Source organism: Girardinichthys multiradiatus, chromosome 9 (assembly GCF_021462225.1).
Source record: "Girardinichthys multiradiatus isolate DD_20200921_A chromosome 9, DD_fGirMul_XY1, whole genome shotgun sequence".
In the NCBI taxonomy this organism is placed as follows: Eukaryota; Metazoa; Chordata; class Actinopteri; order Cyprinodontiformes; family Goodeidae; genus Girardinichthys; species Girardinichthys multiradiatus.
The window spans coordinates 47,276,220-47,303,811 of NC_061802.1; the positions used below are offsets into that span (position 1 = coordinate 47,276,220).

The 27,592-nt window shown below is 41.1% G+C and overlaps 1 protein-coding gene across 3 annotated transcripts in view; it reads left to right on the forward strand.

Moving 5' to 3' along the window:
* slc5a9 (solute carrier family 5 member 9) overlaps positions 1 to 27,592 on the forward strand; it is a 148,671-nt gene that overhangs the window by 71,628 nt on the left and 49,451 nt on the right. For all 3 annotated transcript variants that reach the window (XM_047374797.1, XM_047374799.1, XM_047374798.1), the window contains 6 exons: positions 4,319 to 4,483; positions 4,582 to 4,687; positions 12,828 to 12,908; positions 13,100 to 13,305; positions 19,702 to 19,837; positions 20,106 to 20,213. In XM_047374797.1, coding sequence (XP_047230753.1) covers positions 4,319 to 4,483; positions 4,582 to 4,687; positions 12,828 to 12,908; positions 13,100 to 13,305; positions 19,702 to 19,837; positions 20,106 to 20,213 — 802 coding nt within the window. The remainder of the gene's footprint in view (positions 1 to 4,318; positions 4,484 to 4,581; positions 4,688 to 12,827; positions 12,909 to 13,099; positions 13,306 to 19,701; positions 19,838 to 20,105; positions 20,214 to 27,592) is intronic.

The following is a 27,592-nucleotide window of genomic DNA, read 5'->3' on the forward strand; positions in this document are numbered from 1 at the left end:
GAATCTAAAATATATGACTGTTAAATTTTCATCATGACATTATGGAAAATAATGAACTGGCCAAGAAGCATAGAGGACCCTTGGAGTACCCTGTCTGAAGGCTGGCCACGGAGTGTAGAGGACCCTTGGAGAACCCTGTCTGGATGTCAGCCAGGGAGTGTAGAGGACCCTGTGGGAACCCTGTCTGGAGGTTGGCCACAGAGCATAGAGAACCCTCAGCAAACCCTGTCTGACCTGGAACCATGGTGGGGTTTGGGGAACTTGGAACCATGGTGGAGGTTAAGGGAGCACCGGAAGGATCCTCGGCGAGATCCAGTTAAGTGGAGCAGGAACTGCTGAAAACCTCAGTGAGGGAGGCTCCACCTGGACGCGTTCGTGGAGGAGGTCCGGAACATGAGGTGGGTCCACCAGGATGCCTTCATCAATGAAATTAGGAGACAGAGGCAGGTCTTCAGGAGGAGATAATTGTGATGAGGAAGGCTGGGTCAGGAGTACATATGGCAGTGGTGATGATGGCTATACTGGAGAAGACAGCGGTGATGAAGGCGGGTTTGGAGAAGACAACGGTGATGGTGGCTGGTCTGGAGAAGACAACAATGATGACGGCTGGTGTGGAGAAGCTGAAGGGTTGAACCGACCCTCAGTGGACGGAGCTGAAGCTAGAGCTGAGGCATCAAGCTGACCCTCAGTGGAAGGACCTGAAGCATTGAGCTGACCCTTAGAGGAAGGACCTGAAGTGTCGCTCTAACGCTCAGTGGACGGAGCTGAGATGTCCATCTTACATTGTCATCTGCAGCGTGCGAAGGAAGTTGAGATGGGCCCATAAGCATCGTTTAGGGGACAAGAATCAGGAGTGTTGGCTAGGCCCTTACAGGTAGGACCAGAGGCAGCCAGCCAACTGCATTGTCTGCGCCGAGCAGAGGAGGAAATAGCAGCAGATGCCGAGACAGGCGGTGTCAGAGGCGGTAGAGGAGGTGGCTGCGATGGAGGCAATTTCTTGAAAACCTCCACCCATGCCTTTTGACAGTGCCTGTCTGCTTCCTCCAACAACTCCTCAAAGAGCAGCTGAAGAAAGCAGCACACTGCTACCAGACAGTCCCAGGGTCTGGCTGGCTGGCCCACAGTGGCACACTAACTGTACAATGATAAACAGTTTGTCATAGTCATAGAAATACGCCCTGCTGGGTCCAGATGACTGGTTCCATCTGTCATAATGTGTGTTGAGGTAGGACCCAAATGCAGAGCGTAGTAGTGTAGATGAAAAAAGGTTTATAACAAACACACTTACAAGACAACCAGGTACAGGAACACAGGCAGGTGTGAAACATGGGTAGGAGGATAGAAGGAGCATGGGTTCAAAGGACATGAGCCAGGCAGCAAACAGGATAGTAACAAGGAGGAACCAGTGTAGAATAATGAAACCGGGGAGTATGAATACTGAGGTAGGGTGGAGAATGGACCAATAAACTCAAGGAGTTAATAAGAAGGGAATGGGAACCATCTTCTCTGCTTAAGACACTCCTAGGCTCACCAAAAGTCCTCCAAACTACTTTTAATCTTTGTTCACTTTAGGAGCTCTCTTAAGGCCTAAGGTGCTTTGTGAATAACTTTTATCTTACCGTGGGAAAATTCTAAGAAAGAAATCGTACAGTTCGAGAAATTCAATTTCAATTTCTGCAAAGCTGATCTATAAACGAGGCGCTAATTGGATTGTGTGTGTGAAATCAGCAGAACAGCGGGCGCAAACTCTTTAGCGTGTTTGGTGTCATGAATATGGAAAAGATATGATAAATATCCAAACACGCACATTTATGGAAGGGGAATATGCAAATGTAATCCCTTACCACCTGCGATGTGATTTATTGAACCTGAAACGGATTGTGGCTGCTGTTTTTGCGACTAGATTTAGGGGATTGCATGTAGGATTATCTAAGGTCTGATTTGGAGCCAATCACAAACAGGAGCCATGACATTTCTCCTATGATAAAGCTCCTTGCAACACCACCTTTTTTTCTAACATTTGGATCATTCCATCGCACCATAGCTCATCTGCTGTTGAAGCACAAACGGGATCATAGCAAAGTGCGCACATAACTTATCATCCACCAGAGAAGAGTGCACAGCCTGTGTAGCTGTAATTGAACATCATGCAAAGAACCCACTGTGCTTTGATGTTGATAGTATAATTAATAGGAAATAAAAAAGGCATTATAAGGCAGATTAAATCCTTCATTTGCAAACTGGATGATAAAAATCACTTTTTAGTCTATTGCATGTGGCCGAAAGAACGATAATTTGTCACTAAACAAAACAAATTGCATTATTGACAGTAACATTGTATCCTTGCCGATCGGAGCTGGATTAGTTTGATTACTCTCTTTGAATGTAAACATATACCAGGGAAGGGTTTATACAGTAATATAATGATTTAGTGTCACCAAACAATTTAAACAATTAAACACTTGTATTGTTAAATCTTTGAGAAAACAAAAAGAATAATCATTGTACAATCATTGGAAAATTATTTATTTTTCTTCCTTTGCAGGAGAGTTATGTGACGTTCAGTTTTAAAATCAGCAAAGCTATAATATACAGAAAACCAACTCTTACAAGAAACTATATTTATGTTGCTAATATTACACTCAGGCTTAAATATTGTGGCTGCTTATGATAAACTTCGAAATCTTCAAACACAGACTCTCATAAAAAACAAAAGAACCCAGTGAGTCTCTGAAAATAATTAAAAGATCAAGGGAGGGAAACCTCTAATAATTGACAGAAATATTCGTCTTTTTTATTGTTAATATTGATTGGCCAATTTTTAAGCTGCAACCATTGCAAGTTACGTCTGGCAACACACTTAAGCTGTGTGAAGCTCTTACGGTGTAGATGCAGCATTGAATAACTGCCCCGTTTGCACACCGATGGCGTAGGGCGCACACCACTCACAGCTCTGCCCTTCTGCGCAATAGCCTGTAATCTAATATTTGTATTAAAGGCGAAGCAGAATTTAGTCTTTGCCTCACTGGGTCCCCAAACATAAAGGATCTGCTCACAGAACAACTTCAAACTCAGCCTTCTGCATGCACAATTACGCACGCAGAAGCACCCAGTGCAAATGAACAGAGATGGGAAATAATCTTGTCAGAGCAATTTAGCGCCCCCTATATGAGACCTTTGAAGATCAGGGCCTTGGTCTTAGGATTCTTTATGAATACAGGCCCAGACCAATAGCAGCCCCCCTGCGACCCTGCAAAGACAAATGGTTATGGACCATTGGTGGATGGATGTGTAGTTTTCATTCTCAATTATGCAATACTGTGAGTTGCTCTGTAACATAAAAATCCCATTAAATACATTGAAGTTCATGGTACAATGTGGAAAAGTTTGAGTGGTGTAAATATTTTTGCAAGGGTCTGTAGTTTGCTCTTCTCTGTTGTTTATTTTTTTGGCTAAATATTTGCTAAAAATATGCATACCAATGAGGGTCATCAATAACAATATATAATTATATAATAGATATCATTATGGTTTAAACATGTTGAAACCAAAAATTTGTGAACTGCTGTTCAGTTCTGTTTAGTACATACTGGCATTTAAAATTCACACCTCCTTATAAATGACAATGAGATCCAATTATTTCACCGTTGCATCCACTTTAATTGTACACAGTTCATTTACTCACTGTAAATCATTCCTACCTACAGTATATGTAATTACCACGCAGTCCACATTAATCCGATTTAGATTCAAATTCAGTCACATATAATACATTCCAATTCAGTCTAAATGTTATACACTGTTATCCGATGCAGAATTATGCTGTTGAAACCAATAGATTGCATTAAACCTTTACTTGTTGATTTAAACCTTCATCCTGAGCATGAATAGATAGATGACGGTGGAGTGTAGCACTTTGTTTTGTCAGGAAGGCTCTAGCAGAACCAGAACCAGGCTCCGTATGAGCTGACATCTATCTGTAGGTTCTTGGGGCTGGGAAGGAACACAGATAAACACAGACGCTACAGCAAAGAAAAACAGAACTTTAAAAAAAAATATTTATTGTGTCTTTTATATTCAACACATCTCCACACCTCTCTCCTGACCCGAGTTTGGTGCCTACCATGTGTTGAAGGAATTAAGATGGTATTTGCAGTGTGATTTTATAATCTTTAAAGTCAGTAACATTAGTTAGGTCACATTGTTTTGTGTGAAAATGAGTCATGTGTTGTATCATTTATTCCTTTATCTTTGGTATTGATTGAGTTTATTAAATGCAGCACTGACAAAAAACATCAAAATTACATTGTGTTGATAGGCAGCATGGGTTCTGGTGGCTCTGGGTTGGATCTTTATCCCTGTCTACATCTCTGCTGGTGTGATGACCATGCCTGAATACCTGGCCTTGCGTTTTGGCGGCCGCAGGATTCGCATCTACATGTCTGTTTTATCCCTTGTTCTCTACATCTTCACAAAAATATCAGTAAGACACACTAATTTACTTTACTCATACATACATGGCTGACCTGTTGTCCAATCTTACAGTATTCATGTGTCTTTGTGTCTGTATGTGTTTGTCAGACAGATATGTTTTCGGGGGCTTTGTTCATCCAGGTGTCACTGGGCTGGAATCTCTATCTGTCTACAGGCATATTGTTGCTGGTTACAGCTGCTTACACTGTGGCTGGTACACACACACACACACACACACACACACACACACACACACACACACACACACACACACACACGTCCCTTAAACATACAATTTCCTGTCCACGTACTTGGACTCATTGCACAAACTACTTTGCAGATATGTATTTTGATGGATTGTTTTAAGCAAATTAATTAAGGTAATCAGTCCAATTGTTGTTTGGTTCAGTAAATTACAATTCAGTCTAATTTGAACAAATTTTTACAAACCCCTTACCAGTATAATGTATATCTATACTTATCTATACTACAACTCTAATGCCATGTATTTACTATAACCACTAATTACACCTGAAATTGACCAGATGAGTGTTGTTATAATTTTTTGAAAGACCGAAAAATATGTTTTAACAAAACCGTCATAGTTTGTAGCTGGACTCAAGTACAAGTAAACACGGAGGCAGAGGGATAAAGTGAAACAACATTTTATAAAAGACAAAAACTTACTCTGGCATGGAGAGCACGGCAGGGGCTGGAACCATGAGGTAGAGTAACAGACTGAAAGACAGTACAACATAAGAAACCAGCAAAGAGACAGACAACCAGAGAGCAAAATATAAAGGGAGAAGAGTGGAGAGAAGGAATGTAAACAGGTGAGTGTAATCAGGAGGAGATGAGGAACAGCTAAGAGAGAGAGCTGAGGAAGAAGAGTAAATGAGCGGGAGCAGACAGAGAGAGACTCAGGGAAGAATTCTAACGGAATTTAAATGTAACAAAACACTACAATGAACTAGGAAATACGTAAGGAAAGCAATGAACTAAAATGACAACACTAAGGTCATAAACAATAGGGAAATAAAGAGAAACAGAAAATCAAAGAAACTCTAAACTTCTAAGGATCATGACAGAAACACAATCTGCTTCTAGATGATGAAACACTTATTTTCAAGTATGTAATACAGGACATTTTCTCTCACAGGTCCTTTTTTACGGATGGTGTTATGGGTCTTTAAATGTTTTTGCCTACCCAATTTTAAGTCAGTAGCAGCCATGTTAAATTTAAACTGGCTTTAAGAATAACATCTTGACCAAAACTTGACCACAACTTTCATTCTGAAATCTCGGACATCATTGATTGAATTGCTCCAATTAAAGTGAAGGTAATTTCTGGGAAGAAAAAGTCTCCATAGAGAAGTGCTGCACCAGTCAGAAGTGAAAAAAGGGAATGTCAAAAAGCTAAACACAGGTGGCGAAAGACTGGACTCCAGGTTAACTAAAATATTTATCAAGAGAGACTCCACAGATATAAGTTACAACGGAAAAATGCGAGATAATCTTTCTTCTCTGTGATCATCAGCAAAAACATTAATAATGCTTGTGACTTATTTAACATGGTCGACAGGTTAACAAACCCTCCTGTAACTGTAGCATCTGAGCTCCAGTCTACCAGGGTCTGCAATGAATTTGCTGACTTCTTCACTGAAAAAAACCCAAGATCAGAAGGGCAGTCAGCACATCCATATCAACTCCAGTACCAAAGTTGTCTCCAACTAGAACTGATTTTGACTAAATTTCCCAATTTTACCAAATAAAGAAAAATTGTACAGCAACTAAGGCCTTCTTCCTGCTGTCTTGATGTTTTACTCACAGCTTTCCTATGCGTGTCATAATGTCTGATTTAACACAAATAATAAATGCATCCCTTTTGACAAGTGTTTTCCCCCAGGCCCTAAAAACAGCGATTATCAAACCACTATTGGTAAAGAGCAACTCGGACATGCTGCTACTGCAGAACCACATGCCTATCCAAATCTCCCCTTCATCAGCAAGATATTTGAAAAAGCTGTGTTTCAGCAGTTAAACAACTTCCTAACAATGACCAACCTCTTTGATGTCTTCCAGTCAGGCTTCCTGCTCACCACAGTACAGAGACTGCTCTTGTCAAGGTGTTCAATGACATCCGTATAAATGCAGACTGTGGAAGAACCACGCTGCTGGTATTATTGGAACTTAGTGCAGCATTCGACGTTGTTGATCACTCAATTTTATTGGAACGCCTGGAAAACTGGGTTGGCCTTTCTGGAACAGCACTCGATTGTTTTAAATCTTACTTAAATGACAGGTGCCTAATCTGGTAACTTTTCCTCAGAGAACACAAAAATCACATGTGGCGTTCCCTAAGGGTCCATTCTAGGGCCCCTCCTATTCAATATCTACATGCTTCCCCTAACTTAGATTATAATAAACAACAATATAAGTTATCATAACTATGCAGCTATACGTTATCACAGCTATACGTTACAATGACACCAGGTGACTATGAACTCGAGCACTTGGTAAATGCTTAGAAGAAATCAGTGCATGGATGTGCCACGATTTTCTTTACCTGAATCTAAACAAAACTGAATAAATAATTTTCTTTGGACCAAGGAAGAGCGTTTAAAAGTTAACACACAGCTTCAGTTAATACAGCTAGAAACCACCAGTCAGGCTCGAAACCTGGCTGTAGTGATGGACTCAGACCTGAACCTTCAGAGGCACATAAAGACAATAACAAGGTCAGCCTTCTACCACCTAAAGAACATCTTTAGGATTAAAGGACAAATGTCTCAGTAGGACCTTGAAAAACAAATTCATGCGTTCATCTTTAGTAGAACTGATTACTCCAACAGTGTCTACATCGGTCTGCCTAAAAAGTCGATCAGACAGCTGCAGTTGATCCAGAATGCATCCTCCTGCATCCTCCCGAAAACTAAGAAAGTGGAGCACATCATCCCAGTTCTAAAGTCCTTAGATTGGCTCCCCGTATCTCAAAGAATAGACTTTAAAATACTTCTGTTAATCTATAAAGCACTGAATGGTTTAGCACTAAAATATATTACATACTTGTTGTCAGTGTATCAACCACCCAGACCTGTCTGGTCCCTGAACCACAACCAAACATGGAGAAGCAGCTTTTAGTTTTTATGCTCCACTAATCTGGAATAAACTCCCAGAAAACTGTAAAAGCGCAGAAGCCCTAAGTTGCTTTAAATAAAGATTAAAGATGTTTTTGTTTGACTGGCCTTTGCATGTGTTATCTAAACATTGTTAGTTTAGTTTTCAGTCCAACTTTCCATTCATTTTCTTATCAATCATTGTATTATTAATCTCTTTTTTTTCTTTTCTATTATCATATTATCATTTTAATTATTCATTTTTATTCTCGTTAATTATTTGCATTTGTTGATTATTTAATAACCTTTTTGCCACCCTAATGTACTTTATCTATGTCTCTTTCTCTTATTTTCATATACAGCACCTGTATATGACCATTCGGTCTGTCAAGTGTTGTCCTGTGAATACCAGCCCAATATGACGGTGGTATTAGGACAATAGATGAAAGGGTAAATCAAGCTTTGGCATTAATGAACAGCAAACTCTGCACACACATGGAATAAATTCACACAATTTCTTAAAATATAAGAATTTATTAACAAAAAAATTTTACTTAAAGTTAAACATATTTCAATTAACAAAGTCTTAACTATACTAGAACAATTAAACTAAAGCTAATAAGCATAATGAAGAAATACAGAAAGTAATGAACTATATACAAATTAAATAACTAGGGAATCAACAAAAATGGTTAAAAACCATGACCAATAAAATCATGTAATATTACCATTCTGTGTTAGATGTTTGAGAACCTAGGTTTATCTTGAGGAACCTGGAAATGAGGATAGATTAGTCTTAGAACTAACTAAGAACAATAATAGGTATACCTCCAAACAACCAATCACAATGCAAAATCAGAAGACCGGACAAAACATTTTAATAAAATAATGTCTTAAAGAACGATTTACTAAATTAAAAAACCTAACTTCTTAATAATTAATTCTCATTGTTGTTTAATTAGCTGTCATTATTTAGTGAAATAATATTTAGGGAAATATTACCTGGAATGGGAATCAACAACCTTTCTGGGTTAGTGATTCCAAATGGTGTTTAATTACCTGTCACTTTTAGTTAACATGTTAAGCCTTGAAGCTGACGTAAAACTGGATTTGTACTTTTTTTCTACGTTTATTGCTCTGTGTTCCCTTAATTAAACAGAAACATGTGTGGTGTCCTTTAAAACGTTAGTCTCTTGGCTAAAAGCTGATAAACCACTTCTACGAACACCAAACTCAGTAAAAACTACAAACAGTTGAATTAGAAAGTAATCAAACTCCACAGAATGGTGTCACTGCAAATCTTGGTCTCACCTACCCCCTTGCAGCTTGTTCACACACAAACAGCAGATCTGCAGACAGCAGAGACCTCACAGATTCCAAAAATATAAGTTTTGTCACAATCGTCACAGGATTTACTCAACTTGCAGCAAAAGAAGTCCAGGATTATGACTCACGATTCAAAAACATATTCTAAAAACTTTCTTATCTTTGTAATTTTCTCTCCCAAATGTATGTTTCATTTTCATTTTTATCAGGTAACTACAGTGGTTGGACAATGAAACACCTGTCATTTTAGTGTGGGAGGTTTCATGGCTAAATTGGACCAGCCTGGTAGCCAGTCTTCATTGATTGCACATTGCACCAGTAAGAGCAGAGTGTGATGGTTAAATTAGCAGGGTAAGAGCACAGTTTTGCTCAAAATATTGAAATGCACACAACATTATGGGTGACATACCAGAGTTCAAAAGAGGACAAATTGTTGGTGCCCGTCTTGCAGGCGCATCTGTGACCAAGACAGCAAGTCTTTGTGATGTATCAAGAGCCACGGTATCCAGGGTAATGTCAGCATCCCACCAAGAAGGACGAACCACATCCAACAGGATCAACTGTGGACGCAAGAGGAAGCTGTCTGAAAGGGATGTTCGGGTGCTAACCCGGATTGTATCCAAAAAACATAAAACCACGGCTGCCCAAATCACGGCAGAATTAAATGTGCACCTCAACTCTCCTGTTTCCACCAGAACTGTCTGTCGGGAGCTACACAAAAATATACACGGCCGGGCTGCTATAGCCAAAACTTTGGTCACTCATGCCAATGCCAAACGTCGGTTTCAATGGTGCAAGGAGCGCAAATCTTGGGCTGTGGACAATGTAAAACATGTATTGGTCTCTGATGAGTCCACCTTTACTGTTTTCCCCACATCCGGGAGAGTTACGGTGTGGAGAAGCCCCAAAGAAGCGTACCACCCAGACTGTTGCATGCCCAGAGTGAAGCATGGGGGTGGATCAGTGATGGTTCGGGCTGCCATATCATGGCATTCCCTTGGCCCAATACTTGTGCTAGATGGGCGCGTCACTGCCAAGGACTACCGAACCATTCTTGAGGACCATGTGCATCCAATGGTTCAAGCATTGTATCCTGAAGGCGGTGCCGTGTATCAGGATGACAGTGCACCAATACACACAGCAAGACTGGTGAAAGATTGGTTTAATGAACGTGAAAGTGAAATTGAACATCTCCCATGGCTTGCACAGTCACCAGATCTAAATATTATTGAGCCACTTTGGGGTGTTTTGGAGGAGCGAGTCAGGAAACGTTTTCCTCCACCAGTGTCATGTAGTGACCTGGCCACTATCCTGCAAGAAGAATGGCTTAAAATCCCTCTGGCCACTGTGCAGGACTTGTACATGTCATTCCCAAGACGAATTGACGCCGTTTTGGCCGCAAAAGGAGGCCCTACACCATACTAATAAATTATTGTGGTCTAAAACCAGGTGTTTCAGTTTCATTGTCCAACGCATGTACATCTCCCAGTGTGCTTTACAACTGGATGTAGCTAATTTCCTGCTTCCTCTTGGATAGAGCGTGTTAATTCGACGATTCGACTCAGTCTGCCTCAGAGGTCTTCGTCTTTGTACAGCTGGTGATTGGTGGGACTGACGTCAATGTGTTTGGTATAATCTGATTCTATTGGCTTTATGGATTAAAAGGAGGGTCGTTTGTGTAATTCGGACAAACCAAACTCCAGTTCTTTCGCTGCGTAAAGCTGCCTGTCAGTTAATGTGAATGCTGTTAAAACATACGTTAAAACAAACCATTTTAGACATGTAAAAAAAAAGTTTATTAAGTTTTGCAATTGAAAACACAATTTTTTGTAAATAGTGTCAACATGTGCCATACTCTGCCAATAGACAAATCGCCTAGGTGTGACTTCACTAAAAGCTCTGTAACTTTGCTTTAGTTACTTAGGCTGCATGAATCTTTGCACAGGTGATGTCCAAAAGTGGATTAAGGGTTTACAAAAGTTTGAAGACATTTTCATGATATTTCTAAAAGGTTTATATACTGTACAATTCAGAAAAACGTCTGGCGAGGGGAAAAAAATCTTCATACTTTTCTGTTCCATATTCATTATCTCTGAAAGAATAGCAGCTACTGTGATATTCACTTATCCAGGGGTTAGCTTTAATTTGATAGTAAGATTATTTGAATAGAGGTTGTAATTGCTGAGAAAACTCAATTAGATTTGGGCATGTTATTTTGAGCACAAACTCCCCAACACCCATTGGGGCTTAAGAGGTTTTTAATAATATTTAGGGGAATATTATTTTTTAGCTTGAAAGCTAATAACCTTTCTAAAAAGTTGATTCTTAATGTATTAATTAGCCATCACATGATGTAATGAAGAACTAAAATAGCAATGAGGAACATCTATGGACCCATAAGATGGCGACAAGTCTAAACAACATTTAGATTATTTTATCCTAAACAAATTTTCTCTGTCCGAACACCACCTCTTACATTGACCGTTCTGAAGCAGAGGATGCTTGTTTTGGAAGTGAAGTTGGTCTTGGTCGGGCACGCAGTGGACAACGAACAGAGGACATTGCGTCTACCCTCAGTAGCGGTGGGGTCGGACTGCATCAGCCTGCAGAACTGCGGTTCCGATACCTTTTCCAGGTCGTAGGGCAAATTGCTTTACTTGTCAGAAAGGGGGGAGAGGTCAGTATGGTGGGTTGTTATGAAGAAATGGAGGGCAACAGAGTGAGAGCAGCTGTGGTTAAGATGAGAGTGCCTGAGGGCGGACAGGTTCCTTCAAGGAGGCTAGGTAAAGACGAGTCTTGGGATGCCAGCCGTGGAATATAGACCAATGAGAAGTTTGTCCTTTATTGTAGGTGTCTTGAGAACCAGAAACAAACATGGGGATGATGTCGGAGTCTGGGAGTTTTTTCATGTATTGTTTTGCCTGCTGCTAACACTTACTCACCACTAGATGCCACCAAGATCTTTCGGTGTTGAGGATAGCAGGTGTTCCTAATTCTCATCAGCCTGAAGGATGGGTCTGAAGAAAAAACAGGGGGGAGTGTTGCGTCCGTGATCAACTCAAAAATGGTAAACTTCTCATCCGTCCAAAATGGGGAAAATATGAGGAACTGTTGCAGTCGACTGAAAAACAAGGAGGAAACTCCTCTCCTTAGAAACAAAACCTCTGTGAGTTTCACCTGCACCTGGGTCTGCATAGTAGAGTCGTTTACCTGACCAAAATGGCAAGTGTGACCCCAAACAGTTGTTATATATGCGTTGCAGCAGTTGTAGAAGCAGTCTCCTATGGTGCTATCTTGTATTCTCTTTATCCTTCTTTTTCTCTATTCTTTTCTCCTTCTCTCCCTATTACCCTTTTTGCCCCACCTTTCTTTCTTGCTTCTTTTTTTCCCCTTTTCATTTCCGTCTCCTTATCCATTGTATTTTAAATAATCCCAAAGCAGTTTCTAATAATTATTTTTATATATATCAGGTGCCGAATTGTAGCGTTAGCTGTAATGCTCCACTTGCGAACGTAAATCCGTTTTCATATCTTCTAGGCACTCAGTCAACAAATCAGACTGAGTGCAATGCCGGACAGAACAAGTTGAAAAAAAAAGAGCATGTATCCCATGATGCCACACAGTTTATTTGCACTGCACCTCAGGAGCCTGAAGCTGATGCCATCCGACCTGCAGCCTTGTGCACCTTCATCTTTCACGGCCTGTTCCTCATCTGGAGTTTCACCAATTCTCTAATAAAAACATTATATTAATAGCCACATAAACATATAGCTACATAGGCTGTGTTTTTGTGTGTTACAATGAAATTAAAATAATGATCTTTTAAAAAAAAAAAACGTGATTTGTTAGTGAGCATTGTTATAACTTTCACAAAGCTCATAACCCAATGTGATACAAACAATTTGTCTGTAGGTGGTTTGGCAGCAGTCATATACACTGATGCACTCCAGACTTTGATCATGGTTGGTGGAGCCCTTTCACTGATGTTCATGGGTAAGATGGACACTGCTGTTTCTCACAACATGCACTTTTATTATTACTTATAACAAAAATATATAGAAAAGACAGGCTAATTTAGCACATGACTTGTCCAAAGAAATTGCAATTTTTACATGTAACATGTGACACAGAAAAGTTCAGAAAATGTTTTGTCTTTGTGTGTCTTTTGTATCTGTTTTTCTAAGCTTTCATCAAGGTGGGCTGGTATGAGGGCCTTGTAGATCGGTACATGTCAAGTGTTCCCATAGTGACAGTTGTGAACACTTCCTGCCACATTCCTCGTTCTGATGCATTCCACATGTTCAGAGATCCTGTGTCAGGAGATCTCCCATGGCCAGGTTTAATCTTTGGCCTTACTGTTTTGGCTACATGGGTCTGGTGCACTGATCAGGTAACTTTATCTACATTTATTCATGAATTTAAGTTTATAGAGTTCCCTTGTTGAGGGACACTTTAACACGTGGCAAGTGGAAGCTGGAAATGAGCTCTCCACCTCCCAATTGACAAATGGGTAATTTCCCCCTAGCTGAGCCACAGCCAACCCCTTGAAATGCAGTACTTTTTGAAAGCTTCCATCAGCAAACTACCAAAGGCACTCAAACTTACAGCTCTCTATATTAAACCACCTTAATATTACATTGCAATATACCTGACCAATATTAACAAATAAATTTGACTGTTTTTCCTTGTCAACCTATTATCTTATATTTTCTCATGTAGGGGTTTCCTGGTACAAAAATGCTTCATGCTGTCTGGTCCCCTCTGCTTCTGCACCCTAATGTTATTATTGACCTTTGCCTGCAGGATGTTATTGGTGTTTAAAACTTTGCCTCTTTCTGATGGGTATGGCCTTCATGGCAAACCCAGCTTTTATTTGTTATTTCTTGGATGTCATTTCAGAGTTTTCCTGCTGTTTGGTTGAATTACCAGATTTAGGTCCACCCAGATGTATACATCCAGTTATCAAAAGAATATATAATATATAAATGCCATTAGCCATTCATTCGTCTTCTATACCGCTTATTCCATAGTGGGTCACGGGGGGGCTGGTGCCTATCTTCAGCAGTCTACGGTCAAGAGGCATGGTACACCCTGGACACGTTACCAATCCATCGCAGGGCATGAATGCCATTGTGTGATGTCATAATAATTGACTGAAATAAATTATGGCAGAAATTAAAAAAGATACTGCACCCTAATACTTAGCTCACTTTAGCTACTTTGTAGATTCAACAATACACTTCTAATAAAGATTATTACACATCTTTCCTTTAAAAATAAAGTTCCTAACCAGCTTAACTGTCAGGATTTGCCATTGTGGACTTTTTTGGGTTTTGTGTATTTACTCTCAGTTAGGTGTTTCTATTTCTTTGGGTTTAGTAGTCATGTTTGTTTATTCCTTCTGTTTCCTGATAGTTTTGTTCTCTCTCCTGCCTCCTAGTTTTAGTAGTTATTTCTCCCCTCGCCCATAGTTCCCTTGGTGATTGCTTTCTCATTTATTTATTACTTAGAATGTTTTTCTCCTCTTAGTATTTTTATTATTATTACAGTTCTCTTGTTTCTTTGGGTTTCTAGTTTAGTTTCCCGTTTAGTGTTTCGGTTTTTGTTTATGGTTAGGTTATTTGTTTCTTGCTGCATTCTTCTAGTTTATTAGTTTCTCTTCCCTATTCATCCTCTTGTCCTCTTGTCATTAGTTCCCCTTCAGTTATGTACTCAGTGTTCGTTTACCTTTATATTTGTAGTTCTTTCCAGCTTTATCCCTAGTTTAGTTCCTCATGTTAGTCTCTATTGTTTCAGTTCCTTCTGATAGGTTAGCTTTCAGTTATTGTTGGCCACTATACTTAGTTCTACTTATTGTTTACGTTTTGGTTTGCATTTATTCTAGTCCTCGCTTTCTCTGCTTCCCTCCCAGTTAGTTTCAGTCAGTGTTTGTTTGGGTTTGTTTACTTTTTCAGTTAGGGTTTCCTTTATGGTTTCTTTTGTTAATCTTATTTGCCAGGTTCTTATATCTTCGGTTGTTATTTTCTTAGATCTGTTTCCCTGAGTTTGTTATTTAGTGCCTTTCCCATAGTTTAGTTTTGTATTCAGTTCACCTGTTCCTCAGCCTCCCTGCTCCTCTTTGTGAGTTAGTGTTGTTTCTCTTTTGATTCCGTTTTCCCTTTGGTTTATTTCATAGTCTAGTTTCTCCAGTGTCCCTTTGTCTCCCAGTCCTGTCACCATAGCAACCAATCATATTCTCTCAGTTCCCTGCAGCCTGGTTCACACCTGTTTCATGTTTCCTCTGACTACCTGTTTCATTGGTCCATACTCCACTTCCCTCAGCTTATAAGGTTTATAATTTTCATTGTTCCTCGCTGGTCCCTCATGTTATCTTTCCTCGCTACCCTGGTTGACTTCTCGAGTTCCTCTTTGTGGTTTAGTTTTTGTTTGCCTCCTGTAAATAAGCTTTGGACCATCTGCCAGTACTTTGTACACTGCATACCTGCCTGTAAGTCTGTCTACCTCAACATCAAATACTTCATCAACTCACCATGCTACCTTCTCGCCATGTTCTGCATTCTGGTCCTGCCTCCAAACCCACAACCATTAACTTCTGAAAGAGGTTCTGTTCAGTTTCTGACTGGTAGGCTGCCGAAGAAAGTTAGCAATAAGAGAATAGAAAAACAAAGAAAAACACCATGGATAACACAGTTTAGTAATAACAAGTTGAATCTTTAGTTGCTGTCTTGTAGAAAGTCAACTGAAGGATGATCCAGCTCTTCAGTCCTTTGTCAGATCCTTAAGACATGACTTTCAGTAACTGTTCTTTTGCTGAAGACTGAACCAAGTTAAAGACAGAACTGAACTGTTACCAGGATAGTAACATGATGGAATATTGATCACAATCAGCACTATAAAAAATAAAACTGTAAAATATAGAGAATATGTGTTTGTGGATCCTTGGCAGAAGTGGAAATCAAAAATTTACAGTGGCGAGAAAAATATATTTCCCCTTTGTAATTAAGAATTATTTTGGATGTTTGTCACACAGTGGTATAAACATTAGACAAAGAAAACACAACAAAAATTACAGTGTCTAAATTAATTATTATTATTATTATGAATTATTATTGTAAAGTACAAAAAAAAAATCTAAATCTTTATGGCCCTAATTTCCCTCTTTGTAAATATAAAAAGGTATTTATGTTCTAAGAAAAAAAATAGAAACGATTAAAACCTAATAGTGATAAATATCACCTTTTTGTCTTTGTAATGACTATGTTAACAGCTGTTTGTCATTATATATTGCAAGAAATGTTTTACAATTGTGCCGCTCAAGGTGGCAGCATGTTGGAGTTGCTCTGTTACTTTCATTCTGATATTTTCTTTTTAAAAACTTTAGTTCCTCATCGGTGGATGAAAAACGAATCCTTTGCTTTTTTTTGGATGAATATTCCCCATGGTATTGCATGCTGTGCAGCTGGAAGGATTTTTGCTTATACCTTTTTACTTTTGGATATTTGTTAGGATGCATAACCAAAAGTAACAAGGTGTTTTTTTTCTTTTTTTTTTTTTTTTTACAACTGGGAGGATCATTCAACCTCTCAAAAGCTCAAATAATAACTCAACTACAGTCCCAAATCCCAAATGAATTGAAAATGAAATGTTGTGAATGCAGAGCATGAGCAAAGAGTAGAGAGAGTAAGAGGAGGTTCAAATCACCTCTTCATTGATTATGATGGGCAATGTGAGATTATTGGGAAATAAGTAAGATAAACTCCAAGCCACAACAAGGATCCAGCCAGAGTATTAGGAATGCAGTATTATGTGTTTTACTGAGAAATGGCTGCTGGATTAATATCCCCGACTTCAGTGTCTCTCTGCCGGGCTGACTGACCGTTAGAGCAGAGATTTAAAGAGGAGTGGCAAATACATAGGAGATGGAATAGTAGTGCTTTTGAACAATGGATGGGGTAATCCAGGACATGTTACTGTGAAGTGTTGTCTCTGCAGCCTGGATATTAAACTGTTAGCAAAAAGTTTTTGTCCATATTATTTACCAAAAAGGGTTCACCAGTGTTATTTTGGCAACTACTTACATTCCATCATCTGCTGTTGCCGACATGGCATGTGATGTCATCAGCTCAGCTATTGCTAAGGTACAGACACAACACCCTACAATGTTTATGGCAACATCTGGTGATTTTGATCATGCTTCACTCTCTGTTTCAACAGTTTGTCAGCTGCTCTAACAGTGAAAACAAATGTCAAGGGATAATGCATTTCTAAAGCAAGACCTCCTCTAGGCAGATCAGATCACATAGTTTTTTCTCTTTTGGAAAAATAAACCATTGTTTAGAGTCAACTTGTAAAGAACTGTGATAAGATGGTCACGGGGAGCTGAAAAAGCCCTGCAGAGTTGTTTTGAGGCTACAGAGTGGGATGCACTATTGGAGCCACATGGAGAGGAAATCAATCCCATGATTAAGTTTGTGACTGTGTTGCAAAAGCCTCTGTTCTGCTTTTCACAGTACCAAAAAAGTCACCCATCGGATCTCAATGCCTATAGACTTATTTCCTTGACAACCCACATTTTGATTGTCCTAGCGAGACTCCTGTTGACCCACCAGAGTAGGCAAACAAGCAACTATGTGAGGATCAAGTTATTACATTTTTACAGTGCAGTTAACCCAATTCAGCCTGATTTGCTTTGTCAGGAACACTAGAAGACTTGGGTGGAGGCCTGGATCAAAGACTAGCTGACAAACAACTCAGTTTGTGAGACTGAAGGGTTGTGTAGGTAGTCAGCAGTACAGGAGCACCACAGGGGACTCTACTCTCACCATTCTGCTAAACTCTATACACCTCAGACTTCCAGTACAAGACAGAGTCCAGCCACCTGCAAAAATACTCGGTTGACTCAGCAGAGATGGACTGAGTACAGGGAGCAAGTGGAATATTTCATTTCATGGAAACAATCATCTCATGAATAAAACAAAGGAGAGGATTGTAGATTTCAAGAGAAACAGAAATATGTTTAGCTCTATTTTCATAATGGGAGAAGAAGTGCAGGTGGTAATAAAAAAAATGCAAAATGCAAAAAATAAAGAAAACATTAAAAAAAGTGGAGGTGGTAGAGGAGTAAAAATACCTAGGGTTCACCTGGACAACAGTCTGGACTGGAGACACAACAGTGAAACGGTCTGCAAGAAGGAACAGAGCAGACTGCACTTTGTAAGGAAGCTTAGATCCTTCAGTGTTTGCAACAAAATGCTGTATATGTTTGGTGTATCAGCACCAGAGCCAGTGACTTAAAAAGGATCAACAAGCTGGGCCGTGATCCTGAAATGCAAAAGCCATAAAAATAAACCATCATGACCTTTCTATTCAGGTTTTATGCATGCTTGAAAGTTGGATCCCAAAGTACTCCAATAAAACCACCCAAAGTACTTACAAGGACTATCCACATTCTGGCTTTAATTAATGTTGTAATGTTGTCTATACACATTAGTCATTTAAGTTTTTGAGGTCACTGTGATGAAAGTTTATGTGGACTCTGCTCTCTGGAGTGGGGAAAGTCCTTTGCCAGTGCTCGTTACAAGGTGATTGCATTCACCCCGTGCCTTCCATTGCTTGAGAAGGAGGTTAGTTACTATCCGCCCTTGGCCTGATCTGTCTCTGCCAGACCTAGGCCAGAGCATGCAGCACCCTTCAAAGACTTTCTTCAAAAACTGTCTTTGCCTTACAAGACAGCTTTAGGTTGACATAGGGGTCCAACCCCAGCCTTTTGAATGTGGCAGAGGGTATGGTTATTTTCTGGCGATCTTCCCCTGTGCATTGTCTCATATGAGCTATCTCCAAAGATTATTGGACCATTTCCTGTAATAAAAGTTATTTATTTTGTTGCTGTAAAACTCAAGTTCCCTAGGGTAATTAGGTGTTATTTGAAGGCTAGCCTACAATGCTGCTCCCCCCGGATTATTGAAGGTTACCCAGTGTACTCAGTGAATAGATGTCTCTCCGTAAGATATCAGACCTGAGTTACTTGTTGACTTGGAGGCATATGGACCTGAGTAAACATCACAAGTGTAGACAAGGTTTAATATCCAACTGTCATTAAAGACTATGAGCCTAACACTTCAGGTCTGTCTGGAGCTGGACATAGTAAGGGGGGTAATGTGATGGCCATCTCTTCTGGTTAAGTGTTTTATGGTTGTGTTTCTGGCTTTATTTTTTTATTTTTATTGTGTGAACTAGTTTTCTCTCTTTTCAGACCACTTCACTTCCTTAAATTCCCAGCTGTAACCACCCTCCTTAATGTTATCCACCTGTGTCTCATTGTCTTCCTTTGTTTGTTGTCTATTTATATCTCATCTTGTGCAACTTCCCCCTGCCATTTCGTGTTCAGTCCTTTAATCAAGCGATTTACCCTTAATTCTAATTCTGTCATCCAGTAAGTTTGATCCCATTAGTATTTTTTGGCTTGCCTCTGCTTCTATTTATGATATCCCTGCTTGGATTGGATTTATGTGTACTAGCCTTGAACTTTATTAGAGGATTGCTAATTTTACACCTTTGTGTTGGGTCTTGCATTTGAGTCCTCTATTCCTGTACTTTTCAACACTGACATTTTGAAAAATAATAAAGGAATTAAGTAATAATAAAACATATGTATATGCTTACTAAATTAGATATTCATAAAGCATTTCAATAAATTAAAATATAATTCGTAAATTCTATGATATTTTTGGAGAAGGAAATATTCTAAAATATTCTTCTTTGTGCTGGTGCATGTTTCAATGTGTAGGTCATTGTTCAGAGGTCATTGTCAGCCAAGTCCTTGTCTCATGCCAAAGGAGGCAGCGTTTTGGGGGGCTACCTAAAACTGCTGCCCATGTTCTTCATTGTGATGCCTGGTATGATAAGCCGAGCATTATTCCCAGGTGATTCTCTGACCTTCTCTATGCTGAATGTTCATGCCAAACACTTGCTTTTGTTCTTCTAGTTAATACAACTTTGTTATGGGCAGTTAAAAAAGTATCTCTAGACATTGTATTTGTTGATAATTACTCAAAGGTGAAATCATATTGAATTATCATCTGTGGAAATGAAGATCATTTTAGTTATGTTAGTTGTCAGAAAAAATACCTTTGTCAATTTATTTATTTGTTGTTCCAGAAAAAGTAACTCTCCTGTTCTCTCTGTTGGCAGATGAGGTTGGTTGTGTGGATCCAGCACTGTGTCAGAGAATATGTGGAGCACCGGTTGGCTGCTCCAACATTGCTTACCCTAAACTAGTGGTAGAATTAATGCCTGTTGGTGAGTCACAGAGAAACACGAGTATTTTAAACATTGTCTATGAATTCATCATTTCATTTAGCAGCTGACATGACTTTATTTTAAAGTGTATATTTATTTTTACCAATCAAGAGTAGAAAAATGGGGTGCATGGTGGCACAGCTGGTAGCACTGTTGCCATGCAGCAAGAAGGTCCTGGGTTCAACTCCCTGGTCAGGGGAGCTTTCTGCATGCAGTTTGCATGTTCTCCCCGTGCATGTGTGGGTTCTCTCTGGGTACTCTGGCTTCCTCCCACAGTCCAAAAACATGACTACTAGGTTAATTGGTCTCTCTCAACAGCCCTTAGGTGTGAATGGGTGTGTGCATGGTTGTTTGACCCGTAGACTGCTGATGATAGGCTCCAGCTCCCCCGCGAAAATACATAGCCATGGAGGTGTCACAAATATTGTGTTTCAGACAGTCTTATCTTTTTGGCTTAATATTCAACCATCCAATCCAATATACAGGGGTTGGACAATGAAACTGAAACACCTGTCATTTTAGTGTGGGAGGTTTCATGGCTAAATTGGACCAGCCTGGTAGCCAGTCTTCATTGATTGCACATTGCACCAGTAAGAGCAGAGTGTGAAGGTTCAATTAGCAGGGTAAGAGCACCGTTTTTCTCAAAATATTGAAATGCACACATTATGGGTGACATACCAGAGTTCAAAAGAGGACAAATGTTTGGTGCATGTCTTGCTGGCGCATCTGTGACCAAGACAGCAAGTCTTTGTGATGTATCAAGAGCCACGGTATCCAGTGTAATGTCAGCATCCCACCAAGAAGGACGAACCACATCCAACAGGATTAACTGTGGACGCAAGAGGAAGCTGTCTGAAAGGGATGTTCAGGTGCTAACCCGGATTGTATCCAAAAAACATAAAACCACGGCTGCCCAAATCACGGCAGAATTAAATGTGCACCTCAACTCTCCTGTTTCCACCAGAACTGCCCGTCGGGAGCTCCACAGGGTCAATATACATGGTCGGGCTGCTATTGCCAAAACCTTGGTCACTCATGCCAATGCCAAACGTCGGTTTCAATGGTGCAAGGAGCGCAAATCTTGGGCTGTGGACAATGTAAAACATGTATTGGTCTCTGATGAGTCCACCTTTACTGTTTTCCCCACATCCGGGAGAGTTACGGTGTGGAGAAGCCCCAAAGAAGCGTACCACCCAGACTGTTGCATGCCCAGAATGAAGCATGGGGGTGGATCAGTGATGGTTTGGGCTGCCATATCATGGCATTCCCTTGGCCCAATACTTGTGCTAGATGGGTGCGTCACTGCCAAGGACTACCGAACCATTCTTGAGGACCATGTGCATCCAATGGTTCAAACATTGTATCCTGAAGGCGGTGCCATGTATCGGGATGACAGTGCACCAATACACACAGCAAGACTGGTGAAAGATTGGCTTGATGAACATGAAAGTGAAGTTGAACATCTCCCATGGCTTGACAGTCACCAGATCTAAATATTATTGAGCCACTTTGGGGTGTTTTGGAGGAGCGAGTCAGGAAACGTTTTCCTCCACCAGTATTACGTAGTGACCTGGCCACTATCCTGCAAGAAGAATGGCTTAAAATCCCTCTGACCACTGTGCAGGACTTGTATATGTCATTCCCAAGACAAATTGACGCTGTATTGGCTGCAAAAGGAGGCCCTACACAATACTAATAAATTATTGTGGTCTAAAACCAGGTGTTTCAGTTTCATTGTCCAACACCTGTAAGTTGAACAGTCTTTAATCGGATCCAGTGCCTGAAAATATTTTGTCTAGTTTATCATTCAGAAATCTGTCATTTTATAAAACCGTGTGTTATTCTATTCTTAAATCGATCTCATAAACGTTTGACTTAACCCCCCTTTGATCAGAAAGATACATCAGAACATTTAGATGTGTTATTCTGGCTTCACCGATAAGCTCAGGTTTCCCATCTTATTCGACTTAAGACACGAGTGTTGCGGTTTAACTAGAGAAGTACCCAAGTTCAGGCAAAAACAGAACAATGACACAGAGACAAGATGAAAAGTTAAATGATGTTTATTTACAGTGAATGCAAAGCAGTGGGTTTGTCCTGCAAAGGAATAGGAAGAAGTTAGCTGGTCATCCACAGGAGTAATGGTGAGTATAATGAGGAGATTGTCTCTTTGTTTCTTACAGGCTCTTGGGAGGGAGGTCAGCTCGGAGGAGGAGGCAAGGGAAATCCAGGAGGTAAGTGTTCTAGGTTTCGGTGTCCGTTTGTGTTCCAGGTCTGAGGGAGAGAGAGAGAGAGACTGGCAGGACGGAGGATGGTTGGTTTCCAGGTGAGAGTTTCCAGGAGAGGAATCCAAATACACGGGTCTTTAAGCTCCAGCAAAAGTCAAGTTCCACATTCCAATAAATGTCCTTAGAAAAATTGAGGTCCAAAATAAAAGATCTGGGAATCCATGCTCTTTCCTCAGGTCCGTAGCCCTCCCAATTGACCTGGAACTGGTGTCCATGACCTCTCCTACGGACATTAAGGATCCATCTCACGGTGTACACCAGCTGATCATCTACCAACCGAGGAGGTGGTGGGTCGTGGTTGTTGGGGTTTAAAGGGCTTTGAATGACAGGTTTAATTGGAGAAACATGGAACGTAGGATGGATATGCATAGTTCTGGGGAGTTGCAGCCTGAAAGCAGAGGGGTTTATGATTTTAGTGATAGGAAAAGGTCCAATGAATCGAGGAGCCAACTTCTTGGAAAAATCTTTCAGGTGTATATCACGGGTGGATAATCATACCTTCTGACCCACCCTGAATTGAGGAGCTGGAGTCCGATGACGATCCGCTAGTCTCTTATTCTGTTCCATCGACCTCCCAAGAGCTTCCCTTGTCTGCCTCCAAAACCTCCTACAGCGCCTGAGATGATGCTGGACTGAGGGCACCGAGATCTCCTGTTCCTGAGAGGGAAAAAGAGTTGGTAAATAACCCAAGGATGCTTCAAAAGGTGTTAACCCGGTGGCAGAGGAGATAGATAGAGAAGATAGGCTCACTGATGCACCGATAGCTTAACAGAAGGACTTCCTAACCTGGGAAACAAACTGCGGACCTCTGTTTGAGACAATGTCGCTGGGAATGCCATGTAATCGGAAAACATGCTGGGTGATGAGCTGAGCAGTCTCGTGTGTAGGAGGAAGTTTCGTTAATGGAACGAAGTGAACAGCCTTGGAAAATCTGTCAATGACGGTGAGAATGGTGGTGTTATCTTCTGAGGTAGTCCAGTAACGAAGTCTAGAGAGATGTGAGACCAAGGTCGTCCAGTGATGGGACGTGGCGTGAACTCTTGTTTCGGGCACACACAGAGCAGGCAGAAACAAACTCCTTTATGTTACTGTACATAGTAGGCCACCAAAAATGCCGCTTAGAAAAGGATAACATCCTGTTGACTCCTGGATGGCAGGAGAACTTGGAGACGTGAATCCATATGAGGACCTTGCTGATTGCAGTCTTAGGGATAAAAAGGCGATTAGGAGGTCCGGTACCTGGGTCTGGTTCCACTTGTTGTGGTTGACGAATCTCGTTCTCAATCTTCCATGTGATGGCTCCAATAGTGCAGGAGAGAGGCAGAATGGGTTCGTTGCACTTGGAGTGATCTGAGGAAGAGAACTGTCGAGACAGGGCATCAGGCTTGACATCTTTAGATCCTGGCTGGTATGTGATAGAAAAGTTTAACCTAGAAAAAAAAAGTGACCATCTTGCCTGTCTGGCGTTCAACCTCTTAGTCTGTTGTAAATAAACAAGATTCTTATGGTCAGTTAATATGATGAACGGGAACTCTGCGCCCTCCAGCCAATCCCACCATTCCTCTAATGCCAGTTCAATGGCAAGTAGCTCTTGGTTGCCAACATCATAATTGGCCTCAGATGGAGATAGGCGTCGGGAAAAGAATGCACATGGGTGTAGGCGATTATCCTTGGGGGAACGTTGAGAAAGGACTGCTCCCACACCTGAGCATGCACTTCCACTGTGAACTGGGTGTGAGGATCAGGATGACTCAAGATGGGAGCAGAAGAAAACAGTTATTTTAACTTACAAAACACACCCTCGGCCTCCGAGTTCCATGAGAATGTGCGGAGGGTGGAGGTAAGTTTGGTAAGGGAGGTTGCGACTCGGCTGAAATCCCTGATGAAGCGTCTGTAGAAGTTCGCAAACCCCAGGAATCGTTGCAGCTGCTTTCTGTTCTCTGGTCTGGGCCACTCTGCCACTGCCTTGACCTTCTCAGGATCCGTCCGAACCTGTCCACTCTCAAAAATCAGACCCAAAAAAGATATGGATGAGGTATGGTAATCGCACTTCTCAGCTTTGACAAATAGTTGATTCTCAAGGAGTCTCTGAAGAACAGTGCGAACATGTAGTGAATGTTAGTGAGGGTCCTTGGAAAAAAATAATATGTCATCTAGGTAGACAAAAACAAATCGATTTAAGAGGTCCCTAAGGACGTTGTTAATAAGGGCCTGAAAAACTGCAGGTGCGTTGGTGAGACCGAAAGGCATCACCAAATACTCAAAATGTCCCAATGGTGTTCTGAATGCAGTATTCCACTCATTGCCCTTCTTGATGCGAACCAGATGGTAGGCATTGCGGAGATCTAACTTGGTAAAGATGGTAGCCCCTTGAAGTTGTTCGAAAACAGAATCAATAAGAGGGAGTGGATATTTATTTTTAATGGTAATGTTGTTAACTTCTCTGCTCATCCGGGAGGAGGGAATGCTGCAAATCACTGACTGGATGCAATCTGCAAGGTTTCATTAGATAGAAAAACTTTTTATCCAATTTGAATAAAAAGCTAACTCCGACTGCACTGTTCAATTGTTAGGATTAATTGGAATGTATGTACCTGACTGTTGTGAAGTGCCTTGAGACAACATGTGTTGTGAATTGGCACTATATAAATAAAACTGAATTGAACTGAATTGAATTGATGTCGATGCATGGTCTCAGTGATTTATCTTTCTTGGACACAAAAAAACATCCTGCCCCCAGGGGCGAGGTGGATGGGCGGATGATACCAGATGCCAGGGAAGATTCACTGTACTCACGCATAGCCTCCCTCTCAGGGCCAGACAGGTTGTAGAGTCTGCTGGATGGTAGGGGAGCCCCGGGAAGGAGATCTATGGCACAGTCACAAGGGCGGTGGGGGGGAAGAGAGACTTACTAAATACTTGAGCCAGGTCATGGTAACAAGAGGGGACTGTAGATAAATCGACCCTCTCAGTTTCAGTAGAGGAAGATAAGGAGGACACAGCAGCCCTTAAACAGTTCTCGGAACAAGATTCACTCCATGAATCTTCTCTTGTTTGAGACCAGTTAATGATGGGGTTGTGTTTGTGGAGTCATGGGAAACCCAGAACTATTTGAGCGTGTTCCGAATGAAAAACAAAAAACTCACCCAGCTCATGGTGGTTGCCAGAGATCACAAAATGGAGAGAGGGAACCCTATGGGTGATGGAGGAGAAGGTTTGTCCTGTGAGAGTCATCCTGGATATGGGTTGACTAAGTTCCTTAGTGGGGATGCAGAGTTGTTCCACCAGATTGTCACTTATTAGGTTTTGCTCGGCCCCTGAATCAATAAGAGCCAACACCGGGAGGTTAATATTATTGACACATAATGTAACTGGTAGCGTGATGCAGCTCTCAGGACAAAAATCAGCAGCACCCACCCGTATTTCCTGAATTACTGGTGGGATCGCCCTTTTAAACGAAGGCGACAGTTAGCAATGAAATGACCCTTCTTGCCACAGTAGATACATTCTTTAGCTTCAAAATGTCTTTGTCTCTCCACTCTAGAAAGTCTAGTGTGCCCAATCTGCATGGGTTCAGACTCAGAAAAGGTTACCTCAGACATCGGATGATGATTTATCATAGACGGAAGTGGAAGGACTGGGACTGAGGCATGCAGGGACTTGTAGTCCTTCTGCTCGTTTCTCTCCCGTAACTGGTTGTCGATTCGAATTGCTGTCTTTATTAGCTCATTTAAATCTTCAGGTTCGTCTCTAATAGCCAATTGGTCCCTGACTTGGTCATTCAGAGCGCTGGAAAAGATACCTTCTAGGGCTACATCGTCCCATCCTGCCTCCTTGGCGGCAATCCGGAAGTGGATGGAGAATTCGGCGACGGACTGACTTCCTTGTCTCAACGAGATTAGCGTTCGTGAAGCAGTCTCCTGATGTTGAGGAGTTCAAAAAAACTTTGGAAATCACTTAGAAAAGTAGAGAAAGGACAATCATTAACTGCCAGGGCGTGGAAATAAGCGTGAGCCCATCTTAAGGCTTCACCCTGAAGGGCCGAAATGAAGTAAGTAATCCGAGCCGAGTTGGAGGCAAATATTGTGGGAGCTCTGCTAAATGCAAGATTACATTGAAGTAGGAAACCCCCAAATTGCTCAGGATTGCCACTAAAAAATTGGCTGGGAAGGAACTTGGTCTCCATGAGAGTCGGTGGACTTACTGCTGTTGCTGCAGGGGAAGTCGGTTCCTGTCTGGAGGAAACTCAAGGAGTTAAGAGGGGTGTTACTTTTTGATCCAGAGAGAAAACCATGCCACCTAATTTGGACAAATTACCAGACTGTTCCTTTTGTTGAGCAATGATTTGCTGAAACATAAACTCATTCTGACTTAACCGTTTCTCTTGGAGTGCTATTAGCTCGAGAATCTGGTCATTGTCTGATTTGCCGTGGGTACTCATTTTTTGGCCGGATTATTCTGTTGTGGTTTAACTAGAGGAGTACCCACGTTCAGGCAAAAACAGAACAATGACACAGAGACAAGATGAAAAGTTAAATGATGTTTATTTACAGTGAATGCAAAGCAGTGGGTTCGTCCTGCAAAGGAATAGGAAGACGTTAGCTGGTCATCCACAGGAGTAATGGTGAGTATATGTAGGAGATTGTCTCTTTGTTACTTACAGACTCTTGGGAGGGAGGTCAGCTCGGAGGAGGAGGCAAGGGAAATCCAGGAGGTAAGTGTTCTAGGTTTTGGTGTCCGTTTGTGTTCTAGGTCTGAGGGAGAGAGAGAGAGAGACTGGCAGGACGGAGGATGGTTGGTTTCCAGGTGAGAGTTTCCAGGAGAGGAATCCAAATACACGGGTCTTTAAGCTCCAGCAAAAGGCGAGTTCCACACTCCAATAAGTGTCTTAGAAAAACACAAAAATCACCAGGTTACTCAAGAAAGTCTCAAAGTCTAAAGCTGTCTGTGGAAATGTCCCAGATTTTGTGAATGAGAAAAGGAAATATGTGTAGACTGTTATTATGGTAGATGGGGTAGAAAGCGCAAGGGAGCATGTTGCGTGCAACAACTGTTACGGTAGTGGGCTGTGCTGCTATTAATGTTACAGAC